The sequence below is a fragment of the Macaca nemestrina genome, chromosome 16, assembly GCF_043159975.1.
Source record: "Macaca nemestrina isolate mMacNem1 chromosome 16, mMacNem.hap1, whole genome shotgun sequence".
NCBI classification, from domain to species: domain Eukaryota; kingdom Metazoa; phylum Chordata; class Mammalia; order Primates; family Cercopithecidae; genus Macaca; species Macaca nemestrina.
This window is the reverse complement of record NC_092140.1, coordinates 75,246,906-75,274,728: the sequence shown is the minus strand read 5'-3', so window position 1 is coordinate 75,274,728 and position 27,823 is coordinate 75,246,906. Positions and strand designations below refer to the sequence as shown.

Here is a 27,823-nt window from a genome sequence, read left to right as displayed (position 1 = left end):
TTATTTCAAAAAAACCTCTGGGTTCCTGGTTGTGAAATGTATTGACCCATTTATTGTTTTCTTCTTGGTATAGGTTTTATTATGGAACCATGTGTAATTTGTTGTTTTTACTATTCGTATTCTTATAAACCATAATGTAATGTGATCTTTTAAATCTGTATTTACTAAGAAGAAAAAGGTAGCTGAGGAACTTCTCATTTTTAATGGAAATGAAGGAAAACATAGATTATCCAAACTAAACATGCTAGATATTATTTAATCTGATTAAGTACAACATTTATTTAGCATACTCTTCTTTGATTTTCATCTGAGGGGGCATTTTAAAATTTAGTGTAGTTAGATAACTTTACTGTAACTTAAAACTTGTCTGGGAGTGACCACTTATAATTCACTTTGCTGATATTACTGAGCCTAGATAAAAAGAAAACTAAATAGTTAATGTTAGTAGAGTAAATAAAATGTTGGATTTAAATGTAAAATGGTTTTTAGTGCTAGAAAATTGAAGTCCTAAGTATAGGTATGCTTAATAAAATAAAACATGTGTTAGGTACTGCAAATCTAATAAATATTATTCTATTATAAACAGGGCTGAATGAAATAGTGTCCATGAATTAAATTTTTGCTTTGTCAGGGTGTATTGCTCATTGGAAGCTCTATTGAAGACCTTCTTCTTGTGGAATCCTGACATTCAACTTCACCAGGATACTGTTAGCACCTGAAGTTTTATTTGCAGAAGTCACCATTGTTTATTTAGTTTTAAAGTTTGAACCAGAACCTCTCATGAGGAAGATTAGTGTCTCCTGCCAAATAATGCCCATAGCATTGTAAAGCAGTGTGCTTGAAATCCACAGCTTAACCTTCAATGAAACTTGTGTTTATTTGAGCAAAGTTCAACTGGTCAGCAAAGGACAGAAAATACATTAGTCATAAAATGAAAGAATTATTGGTGTAAGTAACAGAAATTAGAAAACTTTCCTCCCAAATCGAAATATTTTGAGATTTCCTCCTCTTAAGTACATGTTTTTTGAATAAACAAGGGCAATTTTAAAAATACCAATTTTGAGATAGTATTAGAAATGCAAATAGTCACTTTCTCTCTAATCCATTTAATTATTGTCTGCTGAGATTTTATGCTGATCTCTTGGGTCCCCTTTGTCTAGGGCTGTGTCTTCTGTGGTTTCCTCCCTTCAAATTATATGGCCATTAATTTAATTGCCCATACAGGAGCGTCTCTTTATTTTCATTTTCTTTTCTTTTTTTTTTTTTTAAAAAAAGACCTTTATTCAGTGTCACGATCAGACTATTACATTTAGCAATCAACAGCATGGGTGCAAAAAAAAAAAATCTACATTAAAACTCTTTGTTGGAATGCTTTACACTTTCCACAGAACAGAAACTAAAATAACTTGTTATACAATTACTCACAAATACAGTCCTCTAGTTTTTTGCCCATACACATGAGTATTTGTCTAAAACATGTCTTCTTTGTAGCAGCTAGGCCCTGCCACCACTGTGCTTGGCTGAGTTCACAAATCTGTTGTAACCTGTAGCTTCCCTGTCACTTCACTGGCTCTCCTCTCCTGCTAAGCTTTGTTTCCTAATTAAAATCTTCTGCCACTGCCATAGCTACTGCTGCTGCTGGAACTGCCATAGCCACCTTGGTTTCGTGGTTTTGCAAAGTATTGGCCTCCACCGCCATAGGGGCCAGAGCTTCTGCCTCCAAAATTTCCTCCCTTCATGGGTCCAAAATTTGAAGACTGATTGTTGTAATTGCCAAAATCATTGTAGCTTCCACCACTTCCAAAATTGCTTCCATCATTACCAAATCCATTATAGCCATCCCCGCTGCCACCATATCCACCACCACCATGGCTGCCACCAAAGCCACCACGACCACAGAAGTTTCCTCCACGACCGAAGTTGTCATTCCCACCGAAACCACCTCCACGACCACCACCAAAGTTTCCAGAACCACTTCGACCTCCTTGGCTGGATGAAGCACTAGCCATCTCTTGCTTTGACAGGGCTTTCCTAACTTCACAATTGTGGCCATTCACAGTATGGTATTTCTAAATGACAATCTTATCCATGGAGTCATGGTTGTCAAAGGTTACGAAGGCAAAGCCCCTTTTCTTGCCACTGCCTCGGTCAGTCATGATTTCAGTCACTTCAGTTTTCCCATACTGTTCAAAATAATCTCTTAGGTGATGTTCTTCAGCGTCTTCTTTAATGCCACCAACAAATATCTTTTTCACAGTTAAGTGGGCACCTGGTCTTTGAGAATCTTCTCTTGAGACAGCTCTCTTTGGTTCCACAACTCTTCCGTCCACCTTGTGTGGCCTTGCATTCATAGCTGCATCCACCTCCTCCACAGTGGCATATGTGACAAACCCAAAGCCCCTGGAACGCTTGGTGTTTGGATCTCTCATTACCACACAGTCCGTGAGCGTTCCCCATTGCTCAAAATGGCTCCTCAGGCTCTCATCGGTTGTTTCAAAGCTCAACCCTCCAATGAAGAGCTTCCTCAGCTGTTCGGGCTCTTTAGGAGACTCTGACTTAGACATGACGGCAGGGAGAAGAGAGACTTTAATGATGCTTCTTCGGAGGCATCCACGGGCAGAAAGGAGCAAGCTGACGAACGTATCTCTATATTTTCGTTTTCACTGAATTTTAAGCTGAATATTTGTCTTAAGTTACAAAGACTTCATTTTACCAAACACACAGTGTTATGAAAGTGTTTACTTTTATCTTATTTCTTTTTCTTTCTTTATTATTTTACCAAATACCCAGAATTCAAGGAAAGAAAGTATCTAATTTTAAAGGTGAGACACTGACAGGCCAGTCAGAACCAAAGTCTTGATACTAATATAAGAGAATAAGAGGTTACATTACTCATAGACCTGCACAGTTTCTTCTTTATCTTATTTGTGCATTTCATTGCTTCCTAAAACTTTTCCATTATATTTCTTTTGACTGTCATTAGTCTGAAACAGAAAAGGTAGATGGGAAATCTTATTCAGCTAACATGGAAAATGAGTCCTGTACTGTTTACCAAAAAACCGTAATCATTTTTCCCCTAGATTTTAATTAAAATGTTGGGGAAAATATAGACTAGAATATAATGTCAACAAAACCAGTGGCAAGGCCTTGAATTTCAGTTATTGGGTTAGTAAAGAAGTCTCAGGCCACCTACATATACCATGATATATGTGATAAGTCTTGGCAAATGGCATCACCCTACACATTTCATTCTGTATGGTTATTCTCGTGGGGAAACAGTTAAAAGTGGGGGTGATAAATATATCTTCACAATCTCTATCATGCTGTATTTATTTCATCTAGAGTTCAGGAATACAGTTTTGATAGAGGAAGTCAGTAGAGGGCAGCTGTATTATAATTTTATGGTTCTGGTCAGGCACTTCATTCACCCTTTGGAGAAAGTAATTTTAAGGTGGGGAGTAGACCAGTCTCCAGCCAGTTTGCCTGTAATTTGCATATTCAGATTTCATAGAGACCAATTATTACTTTATTGTCTTATGAATTATTCGTTTTATAGCATTTAAAGCAGAGCTCTCATTTGTGAGGCATCACAAATATTTGTAGCTATATTTCACAACTTAGCTACAAAAAATATTGTACTTAAATCATATTTTGTTTGTCGCTTCCTGTTATTCTTCCTGCCAAAGGATCCCCTTTGCCATTGGGTCATAGTTACCTTTACTTTAGTGTCTCTTCCTTCCCCAGACAGTTTTGCCCCTTTGATATTTGTCTTTCATGGCTGGGAGCCCATTTTGTATGGGCCATAGCACTAGTTTTTTTAGTTGCTTTTTTGTTAATTTCTGGTGAGTTGAAGTTAGAAGAATCTCTGTGTCAATCTGTTTACCTTTCTAATTCATAAAAGAAAAGGAAGACTTTATTGTAACAACAAATCTGGGCATCAATATTCTTTTGAATCTGCTCTCTGCTTCTTTGGACCTACCGGGGTCAATCCAAGGCCTGTTCCTGTGGGAGTGTCACAGTTGGAAAATGGTTTGAGGAGTGTTGTACGTCTCACCTGCTGCGTGCACATGTGCGCGTGCGCGCGCGTGCGCACACACACACACACACACACACACACACACACACAGAGGTTTGCCTGGTGTTTTCCCAGAATGCCTCTTTGAAGTGGTGATTATGCCTTTGGATGTGCCTGGGAGCTAATGCTCTCAAACTCTGACACTCCCCTGTCTAGAACATCTTGAGTTCAGGCATATGGGTTGTAGAACAGTAAGATTTCTGCTCAGATTTCTTTTGTTTATGCTCATTTATAGAAGCAGTCTTTTATTATTATTATTATTTCTGTAGGTTTTTGGGGAACAGGTGGTTCTTGGTTACATGAATAAGTTCTTTACTGGTGATTTCTGAGATTTTGATGCACCTATCACCCGACGAGCGTACCCTCTACCCAACCTGTAGTCTTTTATTCCTCACCCCACTCCCGCCCTTTCCTCAAGTCCCCAAAGTCCACTGTATTATTCTTATGCCTTTGCATCCTCATAGTTTAGCTCCCACTTATGAGTGAGAACATGTGATGTTTGCTTTTCCATTCCTGAATTACTTCAGTTAGAATAATGGTCTCCAATTCCATCTAGGTTGCTATAAATGGCATTATTTTGTTACTTTTTATGGCTGAGTAATATTCCATGGTTCACCACAATTTCTTTATCCACTTGTTGATTGGTGGGCATTTGGTCTGGTTCCATGTTTTTGCAGTTGTGAATTGTGCTGCTATAAACATGCGTGTGTGAGTATCTTTTTCGTATAACGACTTCTTTTTGTCTGAGTAGATATCTAGTAGTGGGATCTCTGGATCAAATTGTAGTTCTACTTCTAGTTCTTTAAGGAATCTCCACACTGTGTTCCATAGTGGTTGTACTAGTTTACATTTCCACCAGCAGCACAGAGGTGTTCCCTTTTCACCCCATCCGTGCCAACATCTATTATATTTTGAATTTTGATTATGGCCATTATTGCAGGAATAAGGTGGTCCTGCATTACAGTTTTGATTTGCATTTCCCTAATCATTAGTGATGTTGAGCATTTTTTCATGTTTGTTGGCCATTTTTATATCTTTTGAGAATTGTCTATTCATGTCCTTAGCCCACTTTTTGATGGAATTGTTTTTTTTCTTGCTAATTTGTTTGAGTTCCTTGTAGATTCTGGATATTAGTCCTTTGTTGGATGTATAAATTGCTAAGATTTTTTTTTCCCACTCTTTGGGTTATCTGTTTACTCTGCTGATTGTTTCTTTTGCTAGGCAGAAGATTTTTTAGTTTAATTAAGTCTTATCTATTTATCTTTGTTTTTGTTGGTGCCATCTCGGCTCACTGCAACTTCTGCCTCTTGGGTTCAAGCGATTCTCGTGCCTCAGCCTCCCAAGTAGCTAGGACTACAGGTGTGCACCACCATACCCACCTAATTTTTGTATTTTCAGTAGGGATGGGGTTTCACCATGTTAGCCAGGCTGGTCTCGATCTCCTGACCTCAAGTGATCCATTCATCTCAGCCTCCCAAAGTGCTGCGATTACAGGCGTGAGCCTCTGCGGGCAGCCTGCATTTGCTTTTGGGTTCTTGGTCATGAAGTCTTTGCCTAAGCCAATGCCTAGAAAGGTTTTCCAATGTTATCTTCTAGAATTTTTATGGTTTCAGGTCTTAGATTTAAGGCTTTGGTTCGTCTTGAGTTGATTTTTGTGTAAGGTGAGCGATGGGGGTCCAGTTTCATTCTTCTACATGTGGCATGCCAACTATCCCAGCACCATTTGTTGAATAGGGTGTCCTTTCCTATTTCATATTTTTGTTTGCTTTGTCAAAGATCAGCTGGCTGTGAGGATTTGGGTTCTCTTTTCTGTTCTATTGATCTGTGTGCCTGTTTTTATACCAGTACCGTGCTGTTTTGATGACTATGGCCTTATATATAGTTTGAAGTCAGGTAATGTGATTCCTCCAGATTTGTTCTTTTTGCTTAGTCTTGCTTTGGCTATGTGGGCTCTTTTTTGGTTCCACATATGTTTTAGGATTGTTTTTTCTAGTTCTGTGAAGAATGATTGTGCTATTTTGATGGGAATTGCATTGAATTTGTAGATTGCTTTTGGCAATATGGTCATTTTCACAATATTGGTTCTACCCATCCATGAGCATGGGATGTGTTTCTATTTGTTTGTGTCATCTGTGATTTCTTTCAGCAGTGTTTGTAGTTTTCTTTGTAGAGGTCTTTCACCTCCTGGGTTAGGAATCCCAAGTATTTTATTGTATTTTTCTGCAGCTACTGTAAAAGGAGTTGAGTTCTTGATTTGATTCACAGCTTGGTCACTGTTGGTGTATAGCAGAATGACTGATTTGTGTGCATTAACTTTGTATTCTGAAACTTTGCTGGATTCATTTATTATAGGAACAGTTCTTTGCTTTGAAATATGGTGGTGTTTCTTATTATGCATAAAATGATTTGAACCAATAGGGTGAAATTGTCTTACAGTTCCTATATACCATTGGTTTCACAATCTATAAATTCTTTTAATTCCTTGATGGCAGCAATAATACCTTATATATCATTGTAGGACTTGCCTTGAACATAGTAAAGATTATAAATTTTTCTCAAAAGAATAACAAGAAACACAGGAAATTGGGGAAAAAACAAGGAATAAGGGAATGGCAATGAAGATTTAAGAGTAGCCTATGCAGTGTTGTAAAAAAGTATTTTAAATCACATTCAAAGTTCAGTGGGTTTTCTAATTATAGCATAACTGGATATGGACTTTGGAGGAAATCACACAGGAAATACTTTTAGATGGTCAAGTGGGCAGCTAAATGATAAGGTTGTTCCTGGCTAGTCACTAGCCCCTTGGGGTTGCAGTTGAGTTTTGCTTCATATGATCATACTTACATCTTCATAAATTGTGAGATATTTAAAATTCATTTTAACAGGAATGGCAAAATAAGAGTAAAGACAGTGTTACAGAAATAATCTTGTCATTTGAACACAAGAATAGTCTTTCCATGTATCCTGTACTTATGTGTGTATGTACTTTACACAGTTGTAATCCCAGTGTATTTTTTCTTTAGATTTTTTTTCAGCTAACATGTTAATTTTCCATGAGATGATTAGATTTTAATTCTGCACACATGTTATGGGATTATGAGGCCCGGCATCTTAGTGTTGTATAGAAATTGTGCCAACATAGTTTACAAATCAAGGGCAATAAAACTGACTTTCTTAGGGCAGTGCATTAAATATCATTTGAATGCTGTTTTCAGCAGTGTGCTCTTGGGAATCTGGTTTTATTTTGTAGCTAAGTAGAAAGAAGATAGTCTGTTGTACTGGTGGAAGTTTTAGGGGGAAGTTCTTTTTAGTATGTTTTTATTTTCTGAATATATCATAGAAAATTAGAAAAAAGTGAATATGCAGTTTAGAAGATCTTTTTGTTGTTTTATTCAGGGTCGTTTTATAGAGAATGAAAAATATGTTACTAAGTGATATGTTTATGAAGTGACTGTCAGTAGAACTTGAAGTTCTTTTTTCGTTTAAAAATAATCTAAGTAGGTTGTTTGAAAATGGGACTGTATGTTTGAATGATGTCTTTGAACCTTCTCCAACTGTTTCCTGTGTGACCTTGGGTAAAACATCTAATCATAACTGTGAAAAGTAGGAATAAAAAATACTTGATGCTGATTGTGATTATGATAATAGGTAGTTCATGATCTACATGGCTTCTGTGAATATGAAGGGAGACATATAAAAACTGTGCTGGGCTCTTCAGAACAACTATTAAATATTTCAGTATTGGGTGAATTGTCAAAAGACCCCCTATTTAGTGGGAGCAGTTAGGAGCAAGCATAGGTAGAGAAGGCAGGGGCCTGGGAGCCGACTGTTTGGTAAGCACTTGTTGACCATACGTGGCTTCCAAGCATACTTAATTTACTTAGGCTCAGGTGTACTCAGGCAGTCAGTCCTGCGGAACAGGGAGACCCAGTCCAGGCCTGGGTGTACTGACTCACCTGGTTTCTTTCCTACAGTGCCTAGCCCTATGATGAGTTGGTTCTTTTTTAGATTGAGACAAATCCTTCTTAGTCATTTTCAATCAGCAGACTCCAGCACACCCCCAAAGGCCAACAGCAAAAAACTCCTGTTAATTCACATGCCCCAAATCAATTCTGAATCAAAAAATAGACTTCTGTACTCATGTGTGTATGTGTCTGTATGTGGGTGGGGAGGGTGGAGGTATAATAAGATCTTTCTTTTGTTTGTCTAGTTCAGAAAGGATAGGTTATTTCTGTTTAAGATGGAATTGGAGTGGTACAGAGAGAGTGGTAACAGAAATCTTACACAGCACAAAGTATTGTTAATCTAGTCAAGCAAATTTAGACTCCATACTGACAGACCCAGCCAAGACCAAGCCCCTTGGAACTTGCCCAGTTTGAGAATATCTTATTTGTTATATTCATTAAAAGGATAACTGAACAACTATGGAGTAGCTGTAAAATTACTGTTTTTATTTTTTGGTGAGTGGGTGTTAAATGAAATGTTTTCCAGGAGATAGTGGGGAAAATACAACCCCACACTTTTAGCTAGTTAGGCACTCCTGAATCGATGAGAATCATGGTTTTGTTAATTTCATCAACATGTTCATTTCTTTCAGCTCCATGTTCATGCATGTCTTTTAACCCGGAAACAAGAAGACTGTCCATAGGTCTAGACAATGGTACAATCTCAGTAAGTACACATAAATAAGATTTCCAGTTGAAATACTTCCCTTCCTGTGGAGTATGTGTATGTATTTATTAGTTTTTTCAAGTTAACAGAATAATTTTCTTGCTAAGTAGCATAAAAGTTGTAGCGTAGCAAATTATGGTGAGGTAAGAGATTCTAATGTAGGGAGAGCTATCATCAGTATCCACTTAAATGCTGACAAGGTTCAGCTTGACCTACCCTGTCAGAGTGGCGAGGATGGGGGCAATTGGAGGCCAGTGAGTAAACTCCATGAATCTGCGTTAGTGAGAGCAAGCTGTGATGCTAGTGGCTTTAATCAGATGGTTAATCATGGTGCCTTAAACTTTGCCACATAAGCAACAGAACAGGAAGAAAATGCTTTCCCTTATATCTGCATGTCTGATCTTGTCTTTGATACTCTGTGTTCTTTCTTTGTTCCTTCTGCTTCTTGTTTTTTCCAGCTCCCTCTAGCATCTGAATAGAATGCTGTAAATTTATATGAAATTGTGAAAAAAAGCACAGAATCTAGGTTTAGTCTGTAGATAGATCCACATAAATATTAGACCCTTTGATTGCAGATGTTTGGGGAACTGAAGTGATTAAAGATTGGAATTTTAACTTTTATTTACCTACTTAATCTTTCTACATATTAAATTTCAACTAGTATATTAACTAATAACAAGACTGATTTGGTAAATTCTCCATTTGGTAAATTATCCAGTGTTGCCTTTAGTCCTGGGCGAAGAGAAACTCTGCTTCAGAACCTATGAATTAGAAGGCTCTGCTCTGCTCACACTTCCCCATAGGGTGAAGAATCTGAGGGCTCAGGGGGATATATGTGATCAGCCCAAGTCCTCCCTCTTCCCATTCCATCCTCCCTCTCTCCCACTCCATCCTCCCCCTACCAAGACCCTGGAATTTCCTGCCCCAAACTGCTCAGAACCTGCTTCCAGACTCTTCACTGACATTTTTCCTAAATGTGTCCTTAGGAAGATAAAACCAGTGAATATGCTCTTAGGCCTGAGAGGTGGCAAAGAGGTAGCAGTTTGCAGTAGACAGGATGTCCACACTTGAGTGCAAGGCCCCTCAAAGTCTTGACAAAACTGGGAACGGAAAGAGAAGGGGTGGGCTGGCCCCCTGTGTCACCACAATATGGCATGGAACTTCAAGGAAACTAAGAACTTTGAGTTTGAACCTGTACCTCCAGCTGTTGGAGGGTGTATTTGTCAAGACTGGAGGATGAGACCATATTTTATTTAATAGTTCAACTGGACTTGTACCTTTTAAATATGTAAACATGGAGTGTGGGCCTCCATTTGTAATCCTGCCCCAGCCCCTACAAATGTTAGTGGACCTGAAGTTTTCTATTTGATCTCTAGTCAAAACATTTGCTTGGTGCCCTTTCTGGGACTATTAACAATATTGTTAAATATAAGTCAGCCTAGTGATAAGTATTTATGAAATTTCTGTAATATCTAATACATTTGATAGATCTGTAAACTCTGTTTCTTAGGTAGATAGAAGTTTATGATACAAAATTGTCTACTTTGAGGAGAGCTGTTTTTAAAGGGAGGGGAGTGTATGAGATAAATTTATTTTTAAAAGATAAAGGCAGATCATTAGATTTTTCAATGGACTTTTGAAGTGTTCATTACAAAGGAAATATGAGAAGATGAACAGAGATCCCTCCATTGCCCAACAGTTATAGGATAGTTTGCGTTAACACTTACTGTTCATGGAAAAACTTAGGTTTATTTAACATAGGAGTGGTTTGTTGCACTTTTGAGGTTAGTGTAGGTGCTTAATGGATACTGATTAATTTGGCTTTGAAGGCAAGAAAGATGAGCAAAGTAAGTTATGGAGAATTCTAGCTATTTATTGTATATAAGAGGAGAAACCATCTTAGCCATTATTCTTTTAGTAAATGAAACTGCCAGGGAAGCAGAGCATCAGTCAGGGTCCATCTTTCCAAGTATGTCAGTATAGGGCTGAGATATCAAACCTTAACTTACTCCAATCTTCTGAAAAAGATTGAGGACCCTGGCTTATATGAAATAATTTCCTTAAAAGTACTTCCTTTGTATTGTTGAGGAAGATGAATTGCACACCCTACCTCTTCTCATCTACAGAATTAGAAAGAGTTCTGACTTAGGGAAAGATACACTGAGAGAACAGCATGTTTAAGGTTCAGAATTCTCATTAATCAATACAGTAACAGGCTCTTTACTGAAAATACTTAGTCTCAGCTGTTTTAATAATTTACTTTTTAGACATGAGAAATCCTAGTCAGAGAGTATATATTCTGTTTCCTGGTTATAGCCAATAAATTTTAAGAAGAAATAGTGGTTAACTTATTTTAAAACTAAGAAAGTGTAAAATCAGAAAGTAACATCATTATTTCACTTTATTTTACTGAATAAAAATAACACATTGTGTAAGATATAGGAGACAGTTAAACTTAGGCAGCTGAATAGTGAATTAGAGATGAAGTAGAGATAAGACATAGAGACCATTCTTTCAAAAATGTGGCCACAAAGAGCAGGAGAGAGAACGTGAGCACTGGAGCAAGATCTGGCAGGAGACAAGCAGCAAGAGGGTCCTGAACAGTTTGGAAAAGTTAGCTGTGGGAAAGAATGGGGACAGTTGAGAGAGCAGGAAAGGAGAGAGAAATGTCATTCAGTTTTGCGATATAGGAGAGGAATGCCTTTTTATTTTTTCCTGGGAGGTAGCAGGCAAGGTCATCTGCTGAGAGAAGGTAAAGATATGGGGTGAGAGTAAATTTTCCTACCTATACCTTTTGCTCTTTCTGCATATAGCCCAGAATCCTGCTTTGCCATCTTGGTCTACAAAGTTGTAATTATCTTCCCCACCTCATTCAAATGTTATCTTTTTGTTTGTATTTTTATTTTTGGCAGATGGTTCCTGAGCCCTACCAATTGAAATGAGTCACACAGGGTACTCAGTGGGTTAGCTATGTTGTATTGCGTATTTAACTTTGCTTCACACAATGTTTAAGTCTGTCTCTTCCGTTAAACTGTTAGGTGTTGAAGAGTTGGCTGGTCTTTTATTCATCTCTCCTCTGGTAGATCTTATTGTGGCTCCTTGTACAAATTGGGAACTCAATGAATAATTTGTTAGTTTATTGACTGAAGTACAAACGCTATTATTATTTAATATAGCTGATTGTAATAAGCAATTGCTTAAATTCTGAAGATAGTTTATTTGTACAGTATTATTACCATTCAAAATGTTTTTCAAAATAGAATGACCTTCTGTAGGGGAAAAATTTATGCCAATAGTTTAATTTGTCTTGACCTTCTTCAGAAATGTCTTCTGTTTTAATATTGAGAGAGGTTAGTCAGATTGTGCTAACTGCTATTCATGCTGAAGTGGCACTTTAAACTTTCCATTTTTATGTCACATGTATTCTAGCCAACTAACAAATATTTAAATATCAGCTCTGTACAAAAGGTTATGCTCAATTCTAACATAGTGTGGCTTCTGGGTCTCAGACACTTTATATTTCAGTTAGGGAGACATTTTTCATTTTTATGAAAAATGAAATCATGAAATAAGTAACACAGAGTAAACATAATAGCAGAAGTACCGGTACACCAGTGAGTGTGATGTTGGCAAAGCAGTGAGGTCAGAAGACAATGGGAGATAATGGTCTAGGACGGCTCCCTGGATATGAACTGGATTTAGAAGACTGGCTAGGATTGGATTAGCTAAAGATAGGAAAGTAAGGTATTTCAGACAAAATTAATGGAGTGGGGGGAAAAAAAACGCCCAAACCATGGAGGTACCAAAGGACCAAACATGTTTGGAGAGAAATAAACCAATTTGGTGAGAGGATTAATGGGATAACGTGAAAGCCTTGATTCAGGATGAGTAGTAAGCGTTATGTAACGTAAAGGTAGTGGATCCGTAACATGGAAGATTCTCCCCATCCCGCTCCAAGACTTCATACCATATTTAAAGGGGATAAATGACTGATGAGTAAATGTCAACACAGAAGTAAAGCATTTCCATTAAACTAATTGTCACCAACCCTACTGAATAATTGCTATAGGATAGTATAGGGTGGATATATATATATATATATATATATATATCTTGCTAAGATAAATGCATGGTCATTGAAGATTTTTTGAAAAAGGCCTTAAAATGGTAAAATCTCGGTTCTCTGAAGATGAATCTCATGTATGTGTTATGGGAAGTTTGATTGGGATGAGAAGATTGATCTATAAATGGTTAGCATTCAGAATAGTGATTATTGTCTAAAACTAACTGACATTGACTGTGTATGGATTTATTGTTGTTTTGGTAGTTCTTGTGATTGTGATTATTATACTCTTACGGTATACATTACCGTTAGTTCCTGTGGGTTACCTGATATGTTAGTTTCCTGGGGCTGCCATCACAGTACCACAGATTGGGTAGCTTCAAACAGCAGTTTTTCTCTCACGATTCTGGAGCCTGGAAGCCTGAAATCAGGGTGTCAAGGGGGCCATGCTCCTTCTGAAAGCTGTAGAGCATTCTTCCTTGCTTTTTCCTAGCTTCTGGTGCTTGCTAGTAATCCTTGGCATTGCTTGGCTTGTGAATGTGTCTCTCCAGTCCTTGCCTGCATCTTCACATTGCCTTCCTTTCTGTGTCTCTATGTCTTCACATGGACTCCTTTAAAAACAAAACAAAACATGGAGTCTCGCTCTGTTGCCCACACCGAAGAGCAGTGGTGCAATCATAGCTCACTGCAGACTTGAGCTCCTGGACTCAAGTGATCTTCCCACCTCAGCCTCTGGAGTAGATGGGACTATAAGTGTGCACCACCATGCTTGGCTCATTTCACGGATGTTTATTTGTTTGTTTTAGGAAGGGGGTTTTGCTTTGTTGCCCAGGCTGGAGTGCTGCAGCATGATCATAGCTCACTACAGCCTCAAAGACCTGGGCTCATGTGATCCTCCTGCCTCTGCCTTCCAAGTAGCTGAGACTACAGATGTTCACCACCATACCTGGCTAATGTTTTGACTTTTTTCATAGATCACTTCTCACTATGTTGCCTGGGCTGGTCTTGAATTCCTACGCTCATGGGATCCTCCCACCTCAGCCTCCCAAGTAGCTGGATTACAGGTGTGAACCACTGTGCCCAGCTCCACATGACTTTCTTATAAAGCCACCAGTCATTGGATTTAGGTCTCCCCCAATCCAGTATGATCCTGTCTTAGTTACATCTGCAAAGACCCTGTTTCCCAAATAAGGTCACATTCTGAGGTTCTGGGTGGACATGAATTTTGAGAGGATACTGTTTAACTCAGTACATCTGGTAATGTTGTATCTACTGTGTTTCTCTAACAGTGTTAGAGCAGTTGATTTGGAAACAGTTTTCTCAATGTGAGACATGATGTCTTCAGGAAGAAGTATCCAAGGATATTAAAAAAAAGATGATTCAAAATCCTCTTGTGGGAGATAGGAAAATATAATTGAAAGGATCTTCTGCAGCTAATGCCACTCTCCTCTAGATTAAGTGATATCTTGAATAGGCCCCATGTCAGGATAATGGTGGCAGAGTTAGGACTTCCCTGAGCCCTAGACAAATTTTATTTATATTATACCAGGCCAATTTCTTCATACAAGTAGGACAGCCCAGCTGCAAGGAATTACCTTAGGGTATTCACTAGGGAATTAGGAGGGAGCTTGTGTTATTCTGTGCATCCAGCCACTGTTAAAAAATATGTGTTGGGTTGGGGGCGGGAATTTCACATTTAATCTAACAAGGAGTTTTGGATGAGTTGTTTATTCCCATGAATTATAATGAGCCTATGGGGAACTGAACCCAAATGGTAAGGTCATGTTCTACGGCAATGACAAATGGCCTCTGAATAAAGCACTTCAGCCGTACCCAAGCAAGTTACTGTACACCTTAATCAGCTTCAAAACAGCAGTGTAATAGTAGACTCTCACTCATCAATCATGATGCATTCCAAGTTTTGTACTTACAGGAGAAAGCTTCTGAAATTTTCTGTTTTCCAGGATTTCTTAGTGTGATACCATTTATGAATAATACCCTAATAAAGAAGACATAGAAGGTGAATTTGAAGAAAATTTCAGGAAGCTCTGTGTCCAGAGAAATGTGCGCATGGAATCTATGGGGCCTCCTCCTTTTAAACTGTTACATAACCCTGCCGTTATTTACACTAGCTTGTGATTCTGTCATTATGCCATGGTTTCTACCATAGAAGACCAGCATTTCTGAGTCATTTTATCCTTCTGAGTCACTGGACTTCCTAATGTGAGGAGTTCATTTTACACAGTGTTAAGTAGGCATTTTCTTCTGAGCTTGTGCTAAGTTACAATGAATTTAAACATATATATTACATATATAATATATGAAAATATGTGCTGATTTTAATGCTATAGGTGTGGAGCTATGCTTAGCAGGAAAATAGTCTTAGAGTGTTGACATTCCGGTTGCTTACTATTTATTCATTTAATATCATTTGCTGAAGGTGGTTTTATCAAAGAAAACTCTTGCTGTATTGTAGGACTTACTGTGCCCTTGGTATTTGTGTGGATCCAAGATCTCTCAAACACTCACCTTCTCCCTCAGTTATGTCATTGTACGTGTAGCCCTGTCATCTTTTGCTCAGCACCTACATGTTATCTAAAAACTTGGTCAAGCAGTCTTGAATGCAGATACCAAGAGCATTTTTTGACCTGAGATTAATTTTGTTGCACTTCCATTGCAGTTGTGAATTTTGAAAGGCCTTCTTGAACCAACTTTTAGACTAATTCTGTAGTGTGAATACCCGTAGGAGCACCCAGATTGCTCTGCATTTTGAGTTAGGTACTGAAGAGATTCAGTAGAGTGAGTGGTGGATTGAAATAATTTATATAGTATCTACAGAAGTTATCTTGGCCACATCAACACAGCACATCTACACTTCAGAAAGGCAATGGCTGGGAACTGATGAGGGTATTATGTTCCAAGTTACTTTACCTTTGTCCTAGGAACCTTATATCTAAATAATCTATCTCTCCTAGAATAATAACTGATGTAATTATTTTATTAATGGCATATATTCAGCATAAACTCCACAAGGCAGGGACTGTGTTTACTTGACTGAGTTACAATCTGGCACCCAGTACAATGTCCATGAATTTCTAAGTACTCTGTAAATATTTATAGACTGAATTAATGATCAAGTAAGTGAGTGAATATAGTTTATGGACTTGATATTATATAGAGGTTCAGAGCACAAGCCCTGGTATCAGACTGCCTCTACCGCCCTCAAGTTGTGTCACATTGGGCAAGTTGCTTTACTCTCTGTGTCTCGGTTTCCTTATCTGTAAAATGGGAATAATAGTTGTACCTATTTTATAGGGTTGTTATCAGGACTGTCTGATATATACATGGAAAGCTCTTAGAACAGTCCCTGTATGTATCAAATGCTCCGTAAATATTAGCTCCTGTCAGTGTCATTATCATCATCAGTGGCAGCATCCTCCATTTGCAGTAACTAGGAAGCCTTGGTTAAAGTCTATGTCATGAGCATTTAGTGGGCCAGTTCCAAGGGGAGGAAATGTCTTAGTCATGGCATATTCCTTAGGACGATTCAACTTATTTCTGGCCCCATCTTTAGTCTTTGCTGTTGCATCACAGGAATTTACCAGTGATTTGCAAGACATGTACCGTCGTCTGATATGGACACCCTTTTTTCTGCAAAGGAGTTTCCTACCCAAGTTGTTGCCATTTTGATCTTCATCATCCTCAAGAAAACGGGTTGGGCTTGGAGAGATGTAGAGAGTACTCGAGATGCTCTGAATGGATGACTGGAGAAGATGGAGCAAATTTGTCATCACAAGTGACTCCCTTATTTTCGTGGATTGAGAGTATGGAAGAAGGAAAAATTGCAAGCCATTAAGGGTTAAATTGCTTTCTATTGTTTTAGGAATTTGGATTTTATAGACCAATGTCCAGAGAGCCATCTGTGGTCCTACAACTTTTAAAATCAATGATTTAAAAATTCTTTTGGTATCAAAATTCTTTTCTTAACCATTTCCATCTACACATTTGAGAATATTCTCTGTATACACAAATATTTTGCTGATTTTTACTTTGAGTTCATCTTTTATACAAACTAGAGGTGAACCATGGTTCCCATGTCACTGTCATTTTGTATTGCAAGGTTTCAAGCCCAGATGGACTGGTGTGTGGCATTTTACTGTTACTCACCTTTGAAGGCATTCCTCTCAAGAGTACCTTGACAACAGCAGACTCATGAAATATATCTTCCAGGGAACCATCTGACATTTATTCTTTTGCTGTAAAGCTTGAGAACTCACAAGAGCCAAAATGCATGAAGGAAGCAGTCATTCTTTTATAGCCCCTGTGGTTGCGGAACTGCTGTTACCTGGTGTTGCTCCACCTACTGTGTGATCTCAGGCAGTCTTGGCAAAAGCCTTCCCCCTTGCTGCCTTGATGCTTACATTAGCAGAGAGGGAAGTGGTATTAGGTATGTCCTAGTCTCTGGGGTTTAGTGCTGGGGTTAAATGCTGGACTTGTGTGTCTTTGCTTAGCTGTAGTTGGATGCTACAGTGATCCAGGCTGGTGGAAACCTGAGTAGTTTTTCTTTCCAAGATGTGTGCCCTTCCCTGTTTATTTACTGCTCCTCCTGTACTAAGCTTTGAATGCAGGCTTTACACCTCACTTTCCTGCAGCTTCACCTCATTACAGGTGGAGGAATAGCTCTTCTCTCAGTTACCAGTGAATGTTTTACATTTTTATAAATATGTACTCATTTAGTATAGGAAGACAACCATTAGCATTAGACCTTAAGCTCATTGGAACAAATTACATAGTTGCAAAAAGACTTCTAACCGTATTGGCACAAAGAACAGAAGAGCTTTTCCATCTGCAGCAATTATGCAAGTCCAGCTTGTTTCCTGGATTGGAGAGAAGTGAAACATTAGGGTAGCTTCTTCAGCCCAGAGCTATTGTTATGGGTAGGAAAAGAAAGGAGCCAAAAAGATGCCTTCCAGTGGATTGAGTTATATCATGGTTGAGTATTTGGTGTGTGTGTGGTTTTTTTTTTAAGTGTAGTAAACTCTGAGTTACCTCCAGATTTTTCTGTTGGTTCTTCTTTCTCAGTCAGAGCCTTTGATGTGAGGCTCCCGAAGGTTCTGCCCTCCTGCTGCTTACTCTTTTTTTTTTGGTGATCTACATCTGTGGTTTAATTATCCTATACCTACAGTTCTCAAGACTGTGGCCCATAGCCCGAGACTGCATTCCAGTTTAGCATATTCTAAATAGAAATAATTCTGTTTCCCCCGCAATATGCTTTTCTCTCTTCCTTCAGTAAATGACATCAATGAGTAACCCCAACCAGAAATAAGACCCGCATTTTCCCTTTAACCTTACGGTATCAGTGCCCATGGCCTGCTGACTTAGCTCAGACCTGTCTCCAGACTCTGGCCTTCTTTGTCTATTCCCAAGAGTACTTTTGAAATTTCCATCTCTTGCAGGTTTACTTGGATTGTTGCAATAAGCCTTAGATTGGTCAAACTGCCTGTTGTCTCTAGGTTCCTCCAGCTGCTCTGCCATCAGATATCCAAAGTTCTATACACATTCCCCAGTGTATAGACTCTCAACCACTTTTAGAAAAATGAAGCTCCAAGCCCGTCATTCTCCCCACTTGGTCAATCTCACCTGTCACAACTTTCCGACCAGACATCAAACTTTTTGAATCAGACATCCATGCCTGTGTACATGCAGTCCTCTACCAAAAATAGATGTTCTCCTTCACTGAACTCCTGCTGCCCCTATGGAACTTCTCTCCTACCTTCAAGAATTAGCTTTAAGCTCCAAACCCATTCTTATGAGAAGCCTGTCTTACTACAGGGCAGGGTTGAAAGATTCTTTGTAAGAATTCTCACAGCCCTCAGTTCAAATTTCTACTTTAGTATTTATGTATCATTAGATTACATGTACATTTCATTTATATAATTTTGTATTAAGTAAGATATATATACAGTTGACCTTTGAACGATGCGGGGGTTAGGGGCACTGACCCCACCTCCCCGTCCAGTGAGAATTTGAGTATAACTTTTGATTGCCCAAAAACTTAACTACTAATAGCCTACTGTTGACTGGAAGCCTTACTGATAGGGTAAATAGTCGAGTAACACATACTTTGTATGTTATATTTATTGTATATAACATATACAATATATTATATAACCTATCTAAATGAAAACACTAATAATGTCACACATATATATAAATATATATAACCATCACTGAAAAAATTATACTTAATTATTTTATAGTATATTATGTATTAATATTTTCATATATTTTAAAAGTATATTAATAGAGAGCTACTATGTAAATTAATATAACACTTAAAATAACACTTTTATTCAATTCACTAAACCCCCAATTGAGAAATCTAGTCTTACAATAAAGTAAGCTGAAGAAAAGAAAGTGTGACTAAGAAAATCATAAGGAAGAAAAAGTATGTTTTCATTAGATGGAAGTGAATCATCATAAAGGCCTTCATCCTCATCCTATTGACGTTGAGTAGGCTGCTAAGGAAGAAGAGGGGTTGGTCTCAGGGGTGGCAGAGGTGGAAGAAAATCCATGTATAAGTAGATCTGTGCAGTTCAAATCCGTGTTTCAAGGATCAATGTAGTCCCTAAACATGTCTAGTAAATAACACTTAATTCACTTATTTTCTTTATCTCCAGTAGCCAGAGCAACTTGGAGGCAGGAAACATATGCATTGGCATTTCCAATACCCAGTAGAGAGCCCTGCGCAAATTGGAATGGCAGTATTTTTTGAATGAATAAAAGCCAAACCAGTTTCCTTTGTGTTTCCATCCAGAAGTTTGTTCTCCTTTCACCTTCATTCTGATGATCTAGTTATTTAGATCAGAAGCCCTTTCTTCCCAGCACTCTGATAGGGAAGCAATTGTTTTATTCTCTTCCCTCCCTTTATCAGGTAGAGCTTTCTCAGAGTTTGTGGGAGAAATGATTGTTAACATTCCTTACCTTCATATAGCAAGGGCAGATGTGGTGGTGGTTGAGGTACGAACTTTGCTCCCATAAAGGTCTGTATCTGTGTTCCAGCTCTTCCATCTTCTAGCTTGATAATCGTGAACAAGTTGGTTAACTTCACATACTCCTCAGTTTACTCATTGTTGATTGAGGGTGATCTGTGCCTCATGGGATTGCTGTGAGAATTACATGAGGTAACTTAAAGATCTTGGCACTCAGTAAGCCCTCAGAAAGTGGTAATTACTGTTTTCATGGCAGAAATTATATTCATTTCAGCAGTAGGTGAACTTTAATTTACTTTTAGGTAAGGTTAATTTTATCTGAAGTTAAAGAGTAGTATTTTTCACACAATTCTTTGCCACCTCAGGTTTAACAATAATGTTTAAAAACTCATCGTTTTTAAACTGGTTTCTTGTGTGTGCCATTTTTGACAAATAAGATTGGGTTTTACATGTAATATTGGCTTTCTTTTGGTGTTCATTACTTGCCAAATGTATATTTTTGTTTGAATAATGTTCAGGACTGAAAATATATGAAGTTAAATATAGAAAAAGAGATAATTATAACATTTTAGTATGGAGACCATGGTTATAAACAGCTTGAAAAAGCAACACATTATTGTGTTTTCTATTAATCTAAGAAGTAAAGCATTGGTTCTGAGATTTGAGATATACTGAGATTTGAGTCAAAAGTGTGTACTGTTCTATTTTTCAGTATTGATTAGGAAAAGTAATAGGTTAGTAATTAGGCTCTCTTTTTTTTCTTTTATTATTTGAATGTCTGGTAATTGCACATATTTTCATTCAAAGTTACTGTGGGTAACACTGAACCCCCAATTGAGAAATCTAGTTCCTACTTCCAAGCCTACTATTGATGAGCAAACTGTGGAATCTTTCTTTGATGGCCTATCTAAATGAAAACACCAACAATGTCACACTTATATATATCTAACAATATATATAACCATCACTGAAAAAATTATACTAAATTATTTTTATAGTATATTATGTATTAATATTTTCATATATTTTAAAAGTATGTTAATAGAGAGCTACTATGTAAATTAATATAACACTTAACATAACACTTTTATTCAATTTTTAAAATACGTATTGGACACCTACTATGTGCCAGGCAGTGTTCTAGGTACTTGAGATACATCAAAATATACTTTCCCCTACTGAAAAACCCTTCCTCTTGTTTATGTTGCATTTAGTAATTGCTGTATAAATAACATTATAATTTATATATGTTAGAAGGTCATAGAAGTGATACATGCTATGGGGAAAAATAGAACAGAGTAAGGGGGATTGGGAATGTGAGCGTAAGGTAGAGGGAATAGATGCCAGTAGGTTAGGCTTCATTAAGAAGATAGCATCTGAGCCAGAAGCCTTGAAGGGTGGAGGACTGAGTCCATCATTTGTCTTGGGAAGAGTGTTTCAGGTAGAGTAACAGTCAGTACACAAGCCCCACAGTGGGAGTGTCTATAGTAGTAGTACAACGAAAATCCTGACTTGATTTAAAAAAAAAAAAAAAAACAAGGAGTATTATTTCTTTATTTTTAATATTTATTGAATATCTCTTATATATTGTATATTAAGAACAATGCTGGACACGTTGGGGAGACATGTTAGGAAAACCAGAACTCCATTCCTTAAACTCTATAAAGAAAGATCAAATCATCTGATCATTGATAGTTTTCATTTAATGCAGATTGTGATCTATAGTCTAAAAGAGCTACAGAGTCTCTTGAAATTCAGAACAGAAAGCTCCATCCTGCCTGAGGTGATTATATGAAAGCAGACCATTCAGAAGGATAGGTTTGAAAAATGATGAAGATTGAGGAAATGAGACACTAGATCAAAGGCTAGGAAATGGGGATGTGCAGGTCATTGTCAAAGATAAAAGTTTACTTGGAAATGCATTGGAAGGGGCTTGGATTCAAGAAGGATGTAAGGATCTGATGACTAAATGTGTAGGAGAAATTGAGTGGGGAGAAGGGGTAGTTGGCAAAAATAACTCCCAACCAAGCTTGTGTTCAGTCGGTACACAGTTGCTGCTGTCTGCAGCTAGCATCTGTTCTGATTAGCCGGTGTCCTTGGCCAACCATTTGGTCCTGCTTCCAGGTGTCAGACTTGGGTAACAGGGCTCATGATGGAGGCATTAGTGGTGTGTGGTGCTTTCTGCTTATTTTTCTTTTGTGTTTGTTATAATGCATTGTCGCCTGGATTTTCTAAAGAGTGTAGTGACTTCAGAATTTGCACTGTAATTTTTTTCTTTGCTCATAGAGATTCAATGAAATACTCTCCTGAGTTTTAATGTCATTTTGAGGGGGCTCTTTGAGGTTTGTGTGAGTCAAAGGATCAGTGGATAAAAAATCAAGAGACAGACCCACATTTTAAGTGTGGGCTATGCAACCTGCAACCAGGTAAGCCTCTGACCCTGAGACTTTTTCCTTAGTATCTTTAGACTTTCTCCTTAGTATCTCTAGACTTTCGTTTCCTTATCTAAAAAATGAGTCATCGTGCTAGGTAATCTCTAAGACCCCTTACAAACTCTGAAACCCCACAAAATCCAAAACTTAACAACCAAAGATCCAGACTTCTTTCACCAGCAGCTTTCCTGAGTAGAGAAACAGTAATTATCAGCCTCTTAACCATTAGGCTAAATATTATGATGTTAGGTGTAAGCAGTTTTCAATTTCAGCAGGCAACCTTTTGGTTCAGAATAATTTTCTCAAAAGTTTTGAGCTGTTTTTTCTTTTTAAAAATAAATATCAGCAACTAGACTAAACTGATTTCATATCATTTGCTGTTTAATATTACAGCATAATTTTTATTGTGTATAAATGTTATTCAAAATATCCAATACCCTCTTTCACTGAAGGGAGGCACAGAATTCTTTAGCTAGTAGCTTCCTTTGTGTGATACATCAGTGCCTGGCTTCAGAGTTTGGCCATAAGCAGGATATACCCCATTCACTGAATAGCTTCCAAGAGCATCTGTCCTTAAGATTGTGAAATTGGCCAGAGGCGGTCTTGAAAGTGGTTACATCCAAACCTGTGTGTCTTTTCTCTTTTACCTTCTCCCTTCCATCCTCTTGGGAGGGATATTATTGAGAAGCCAACTGCATCTGCTTACTTGTAGTCAGTGTTGGGGGACTGGGGGTGGGAGGGCACAAAAACATGTTACCATCGGTGAGAAAAGATGATGACAGGTAAACCATGAAGCATCCAGGCAGACTAGAGGGGCAGCAGCCAGACAATTAAACAGTTCATATGTGGAGAAACCTTGAAATTGCTTTGTTTTGTGTTTTATATGTGTAAACCTGAATTTGAGGAAGAATTTATAGGAAGAATTTGTAAACCTGAGTTTGTCTCTTTGTAGGTGATATTTGGAATCTGGAGAGGCAAGCAGCTGCTGTGGTTGCACAAACCCCAGTTATCTTTAGTTTTCTTGTTTCTGATGCTTCCATGTAGTGTGGCATATGCCTGTCTTAGAAATATGACATGGGATTTCCTTATGGAGTTCGGAGCCTGGGTGGGGGATTTGCATTTGAAGCATCCCTTCCCCCGACTTTTTAAAATACATGTGGTCAGAAAAGATTAGGCTCATAGGCATTTGACCAGAGGGGAAAAAGGCACTTACTCTCTGGGTTCCTGGGTGAAACAATGTCCCATTGTTTGGTAGCCAGCGAAACCTCTTTTCATAATTATAAACAAACAAGAATAATCTTTGAACTCCGTAGGCACATTTGCAGAATCTGAAATGAAGATTAAGCAAAGCCTAACATCAAGTCAGTCACTGAAACCTGTAGTTTTCAAACTGTGATATGTGAGATGAAAGCTATTTTCATAATAATACTATTATTTCCCCTTTTCACTCTCATTTTCTAAGAAATGTCCAAACTGTATGCAGAAGCAGGATGGGAATCTGTCTTCAGTTAAGCTACACATTAATGAGATTTGCTAAAATGGAAACCAGTGCCACTCTTGTTACTAAATTTTTTGTTTTGTAAAAAATAGTTATTTTTTATAGATTGTTATTTATAGTAACATGTAATACATTTGCCATTGTTATTTTAATGAATTAATATTTAAAAATTTTTTCCATTTTAATTTAGAACATGATATATTTTAATCAGTACCACCCACATAAATAAAAGCTCATCAGACCCCTTAGTAGGTTGTTTTTAAGAGTAAAGGGAACCTAAGACCCAGAAGTTTGAGAACTGCTTATTTAAACAAACAGACAACCAAAGGGTACAAGTTCTAGGCCACTGGTTGTTTAAGTGTGGAGATAGCCATAAGTAAGAGGCATTAAGTATCTTAGAGGGTCTTTCGTAGAGCCATTCTTATGGGATTTGACAGTTAATGGGGTTTTTTTTTTAGGGTTTTTTTTTTTAGAGCAGTTTTAGGTTCACAGCAAATTGAGAAGAAGGTTCAGAGACTTCCCACACACCCCCTTCCACACACATGCATAGCCTTCCTCATCATCAACATCCCCTACCAGAGTGATATGTTTGTTATAACTGATGAACTTACATCATTAATGCCTCATTATCACACACAGTCAATAGGTTACAAGTACGATTCACTCTTGGTGATGTACATCCTATGGATTTGGACAACTGTGTAATGACTTGTGTCTACCATTGTAGTATTGTACAGAGTAGTCTTAAGTACCCTAAAAATCCTCTGTGCTTTGTGATGGCCATGTGCAAACTCCAGTTATGAAAGAACAGAAACTGACTTATCAGAAGAGAACAGTTGGTTGAGAAGGGATAATATGAACAGATTATTGCACTTACAGAAAAAAGCAGAGATACCAGGGAGAGGCCCTGAGCCTGCGAGATACAGAGGATAACTAGTACAGCTTCATTGGCCAGTACCTTTCCCATTATACTTTCTGTCTTTTTACAGTAAATCCTCTTTTCTAGCCGTCTGAGGTCCTTGCAACCAATGGAGCCAAGTAAAACCTACAATAACACAAGTATGGAGATTATAAGGACCAGCACAGTTTTTATGATTAAGACTTGGTTTTCATTCTGAACTTCTTGGTAGTCGAGGCAAAAAGGAGACTGTTAATCTTGAAGCTATATAATTTTTAAAAAGGCAGTTTTAAAGGTAGTAATACTTTTCTAATACTGAAGTTAAATTAATCACTGTCTTATGCATAGAGATTTTTTGAAATGTTAAAAATAGAATTACTTAGCTGGGTACGGTGGCAAATGCCTGTAATCCCATCTACTCAGGTGGCTGAGGTAGGAGAATCGCTTGACCCTGGGAGGCAGAGGTTGCAGGGAGCCGAGATTGTGCCATTGCATTCCACCCTGGGCAACAAGAGCTAAACTTCATCTCAAAAACAAACAAACAAACAAACAAACAAAATTACCATATTCTAGCAAACCCACTTTTGGGTATGTACCACAAAGAATTGAAAGCAAGATTTTCAAGAGATGTTTGCACACTCATGTTTCTTGCAGCATTATTCACAATAGCCAAGAGGTTAAAACAACCCAAGTGTCTATCAGCAGATGAATGGAGAAATAAAAATGTGGTATATACATACAATGGGATATTATGCAGCCTTTAAAAAATAGGAAATCCTGTCACATACTATAAAGTGATGAACCTCAAGGACATTATACTAAGTGAAATAAGCCAGTCAGAAAAGGACAAATACTCTCTAATTTCACTCATATGAAGTATCAAAAGTAGTTAAAATTATAGAAATAGAAAGAATAGAAAGGTGATTACCACAGACTGGGGGTAGAGAAGAAGAAGAATTAGTGTTTAATGGATATAGAGTTTGTTCTGCAAAATGAAAAAGTAGCGGAATTTGGTTGTACAACAATGTGAATATACTTAACATATCTAAAGTATCCACTTAAAAATGATTAAGATCATTTTTAATGTTACAGGTTTTTTACCACAGTAAAAAAAAAAATCAGTCACCCTCATTTCAATTAATAATCGAGACACTAAATATATTGGACAATATCCTGGGCATTTCTTTTTTTTATCCTGGGCATGTCTAAAGCAGATATAGAAATAAATTTTATATGGAAATGCAAATGAGAAGTTTACTAATATCAGGCTTCCCAACTAGATTTCGCCTTTAAACCAACTTCTCTTTTATGGAGGCAGATGTAGAAAGAAAACACCTTTATCCTCAACCAGAAACATAGTACCTCTGTGTTCATGAAAATTTTTATGTATATATCTCTTCTCTTCAGTAACGGCTTTACATAGGCACACAAATAATATTACTTCAAAGCCATGTAATTTCGTATGACACTTCTGCTGGGTAGTTAAACCAATGACATTATTCTTTCCTTCATTTTTTATCACATTTGGGCCAAGTTAAGAATTCCTGTTTATTTCTTAGATGACCTCCCTGGATGGTTTGAAGTGTATTTTTCTGGAAGGAGAGAAAAATCTACCTGGGAAATGTACCTACCATTTAGTTTTCTTCAAAAAATCGGATCTATCAAGCATTACATCAATTTTTATCCCTGATGTGCAACAAACATGACAAAGAATCAGTAGCAAATAATTGAATTTTAGATATTTCTATTCCTAAAGTAGTGTTATATTTTAAGAAATGAGAGATCATTGGCAAAGTTTCAAATAAGGAAACTCACAATTGAATTTTTTTAAATGTGTAAGGTACTATGGTTCTATTATTGTAATTCTTGAGGATCTATTTCACTGAAATGTACTTAATAGGTGAGCAGGTGGGCAGTGCTTAGAACTGTATAGTATTCCTTTACCAGTGAAGATACAGCGTGAAAAGTCAGGGTGACCATGGTAACAGCAAAAGAACCAAGCTTATTGCTTTCTAATTAAATTTTTTGCTGTTCAGAAGTTCTTTATTTTTTATTTTTTATTTTTTTTAAGAAACAGAGGTCTCACTGTGTTGCCTAAGCTGACCTTGAACTCAAGTCATCAAGCCTCAGCCTCCCAAAGTGCTGGGATTACAGCCGTGAGCCACTATGTCCACCTGTTTAAAAGTTTTTATATTTTGCAATGGCTGAACATTACTTTTAAAAAGAAGGAGACACAAGGGTGGTGGCGGGGTGGGGAGGGGGAATAAAAACTGACCAGTAAAAGTACTTGGCCCAGGGTAGGGGCTGCTGCCTTAACAAGTACATGAAATTGAAAGTATCTTTGTGTGGGGTACAGATACTTTAAATTTCTTCCTGCATGTCTTAGTCTGTTCCTTCTGCTATAATAAAACAACTAAAGCTGAGTAATTTGTAGACAACATAAATTTATTTCTCACTGTTCTGGAGGCTGGGAATTCTAAGATCAAGGCACTGGCAACTTTGCTGTCTGTTAAGGGCCCGGGCTCTGCTTCCAAGATAGCACTTGAAGGCTGTGTGCTCTGGAGGGGGCGAACACTGTCCTCACACGGCAGAATTGATGGAAGGGACAAAAGGGGTGAATGTTCCCTTGAAATTTTAAAGTAAGGTCCCTAATCCTATTTAATAACCTCTTAAAAGTTGCACCTCTCAATAATATCATATTGGCAGTTAAGTTTCAACACATGAATTTTGGGAGGGACACAAACATTTAAACCATAGCATTGCACCTAGGCCTTACTGTGCCCTGCCATGCCCACTTCTGTGGATGGAACCAGAAGCCGCAGCACTTATAGACCCCGTAGCCTCCTTTCCATTTCTTCCTGCTTTTCACAGAAAGATTCAAGACATCACTGACAACTTGTGATGTGCAGGAAGAACCAAAGGATGACCAGAAAACAAAATTGTACCTTTCATTTAAAGAAAAAACTAAAGTCCTGCCTCTTGGCCTCTTACTTAGACTGACAGAAAGCTGAATAACAACTTGATTCAGATAAGGTGACCTCTGTTATCAAACAAGAGACATGGTATCTGTTTGGCAGGTGTATTTTTATAACCCAATAGAAAATAAGGACTGTTCTTGAGAAAAACGCCACAAGAGTGTTGTGAATGGCATGTGTGTACACAGGCATGGGCCTTGCCTTGTACATTCTTTAACA

At 37.7% G+C, this 27,823-nt stretch overlaps 2 protein-coding genes and 1 long non-coding RNA gene across 9 annotated transcripts in view; 1 reads left to right on the top strand and 2 right to left on the bottom strand.

The window, feature by feature from the left end:
• Positions 1–20,167, bottom strand: part of LOC139359186 (uncharacterized) — a 48,200-nt gene extending 28,033 nt beyond the window's left edge. Inside the window, exons 1-3 of the long non-coding RNA XR_011615038.1 lie at positions 19,794–20,167; positions 14,741–14,808; positions 13,136–13,420 (exon numbers count right to left, since the gene is read on the bottom strand). This is a non-coding gene — a long non-coding RNA (uncharacterized lncRNA). The remainder of the gene's footprint in view (positions 1–13,135; positions 13,421–14,740; positions 14,809–19,793) is intronic.
• LOC105490744 (WD repeat and FYVE domain containing 2) overlaps positions 1–27,823 on the top strand; it is a 202,629-nt gene that overhangs the window by 107,403 nt on the left and 67,403 nt on the right. For 4 of the 7 annotated variants that reach the window (XR_011615035.1, XR_011615036.1, XM_071081621.1 and 1 more), the window contains one exon: positions 8,673–8,746. The exons of the other annotated variants lie outside the window; for them this stretch is intronic. Coding sequence is in view for 2 of the 4 variants with exons in the window: in XM_071081621.1 (XP_070937722.1) it covers positions 8,673–8,746 (74 nt within the window). In the remaining 2 variants the exon portion in view is untranslated. The remainder of the gene's footprint in view (positions 1–8,672; positions 8,747–27,823) is intronic. 7 annotated transcript variants of the gene reach the window in all.
• On the bottom strand, positions 1,421–2,620 carry LOC139355285 (heterogeneous nuclear ribonucleoprotein A1 like 2). The gene is given in 1 exon segment (XM_071081627.1): positions 1,421–2,620. A coding segment is annotated over 1 exon segment (963 nt). The 5' UTR covers positions 2,565–2,620; the 3' UTR covers positions 1,421–1,601.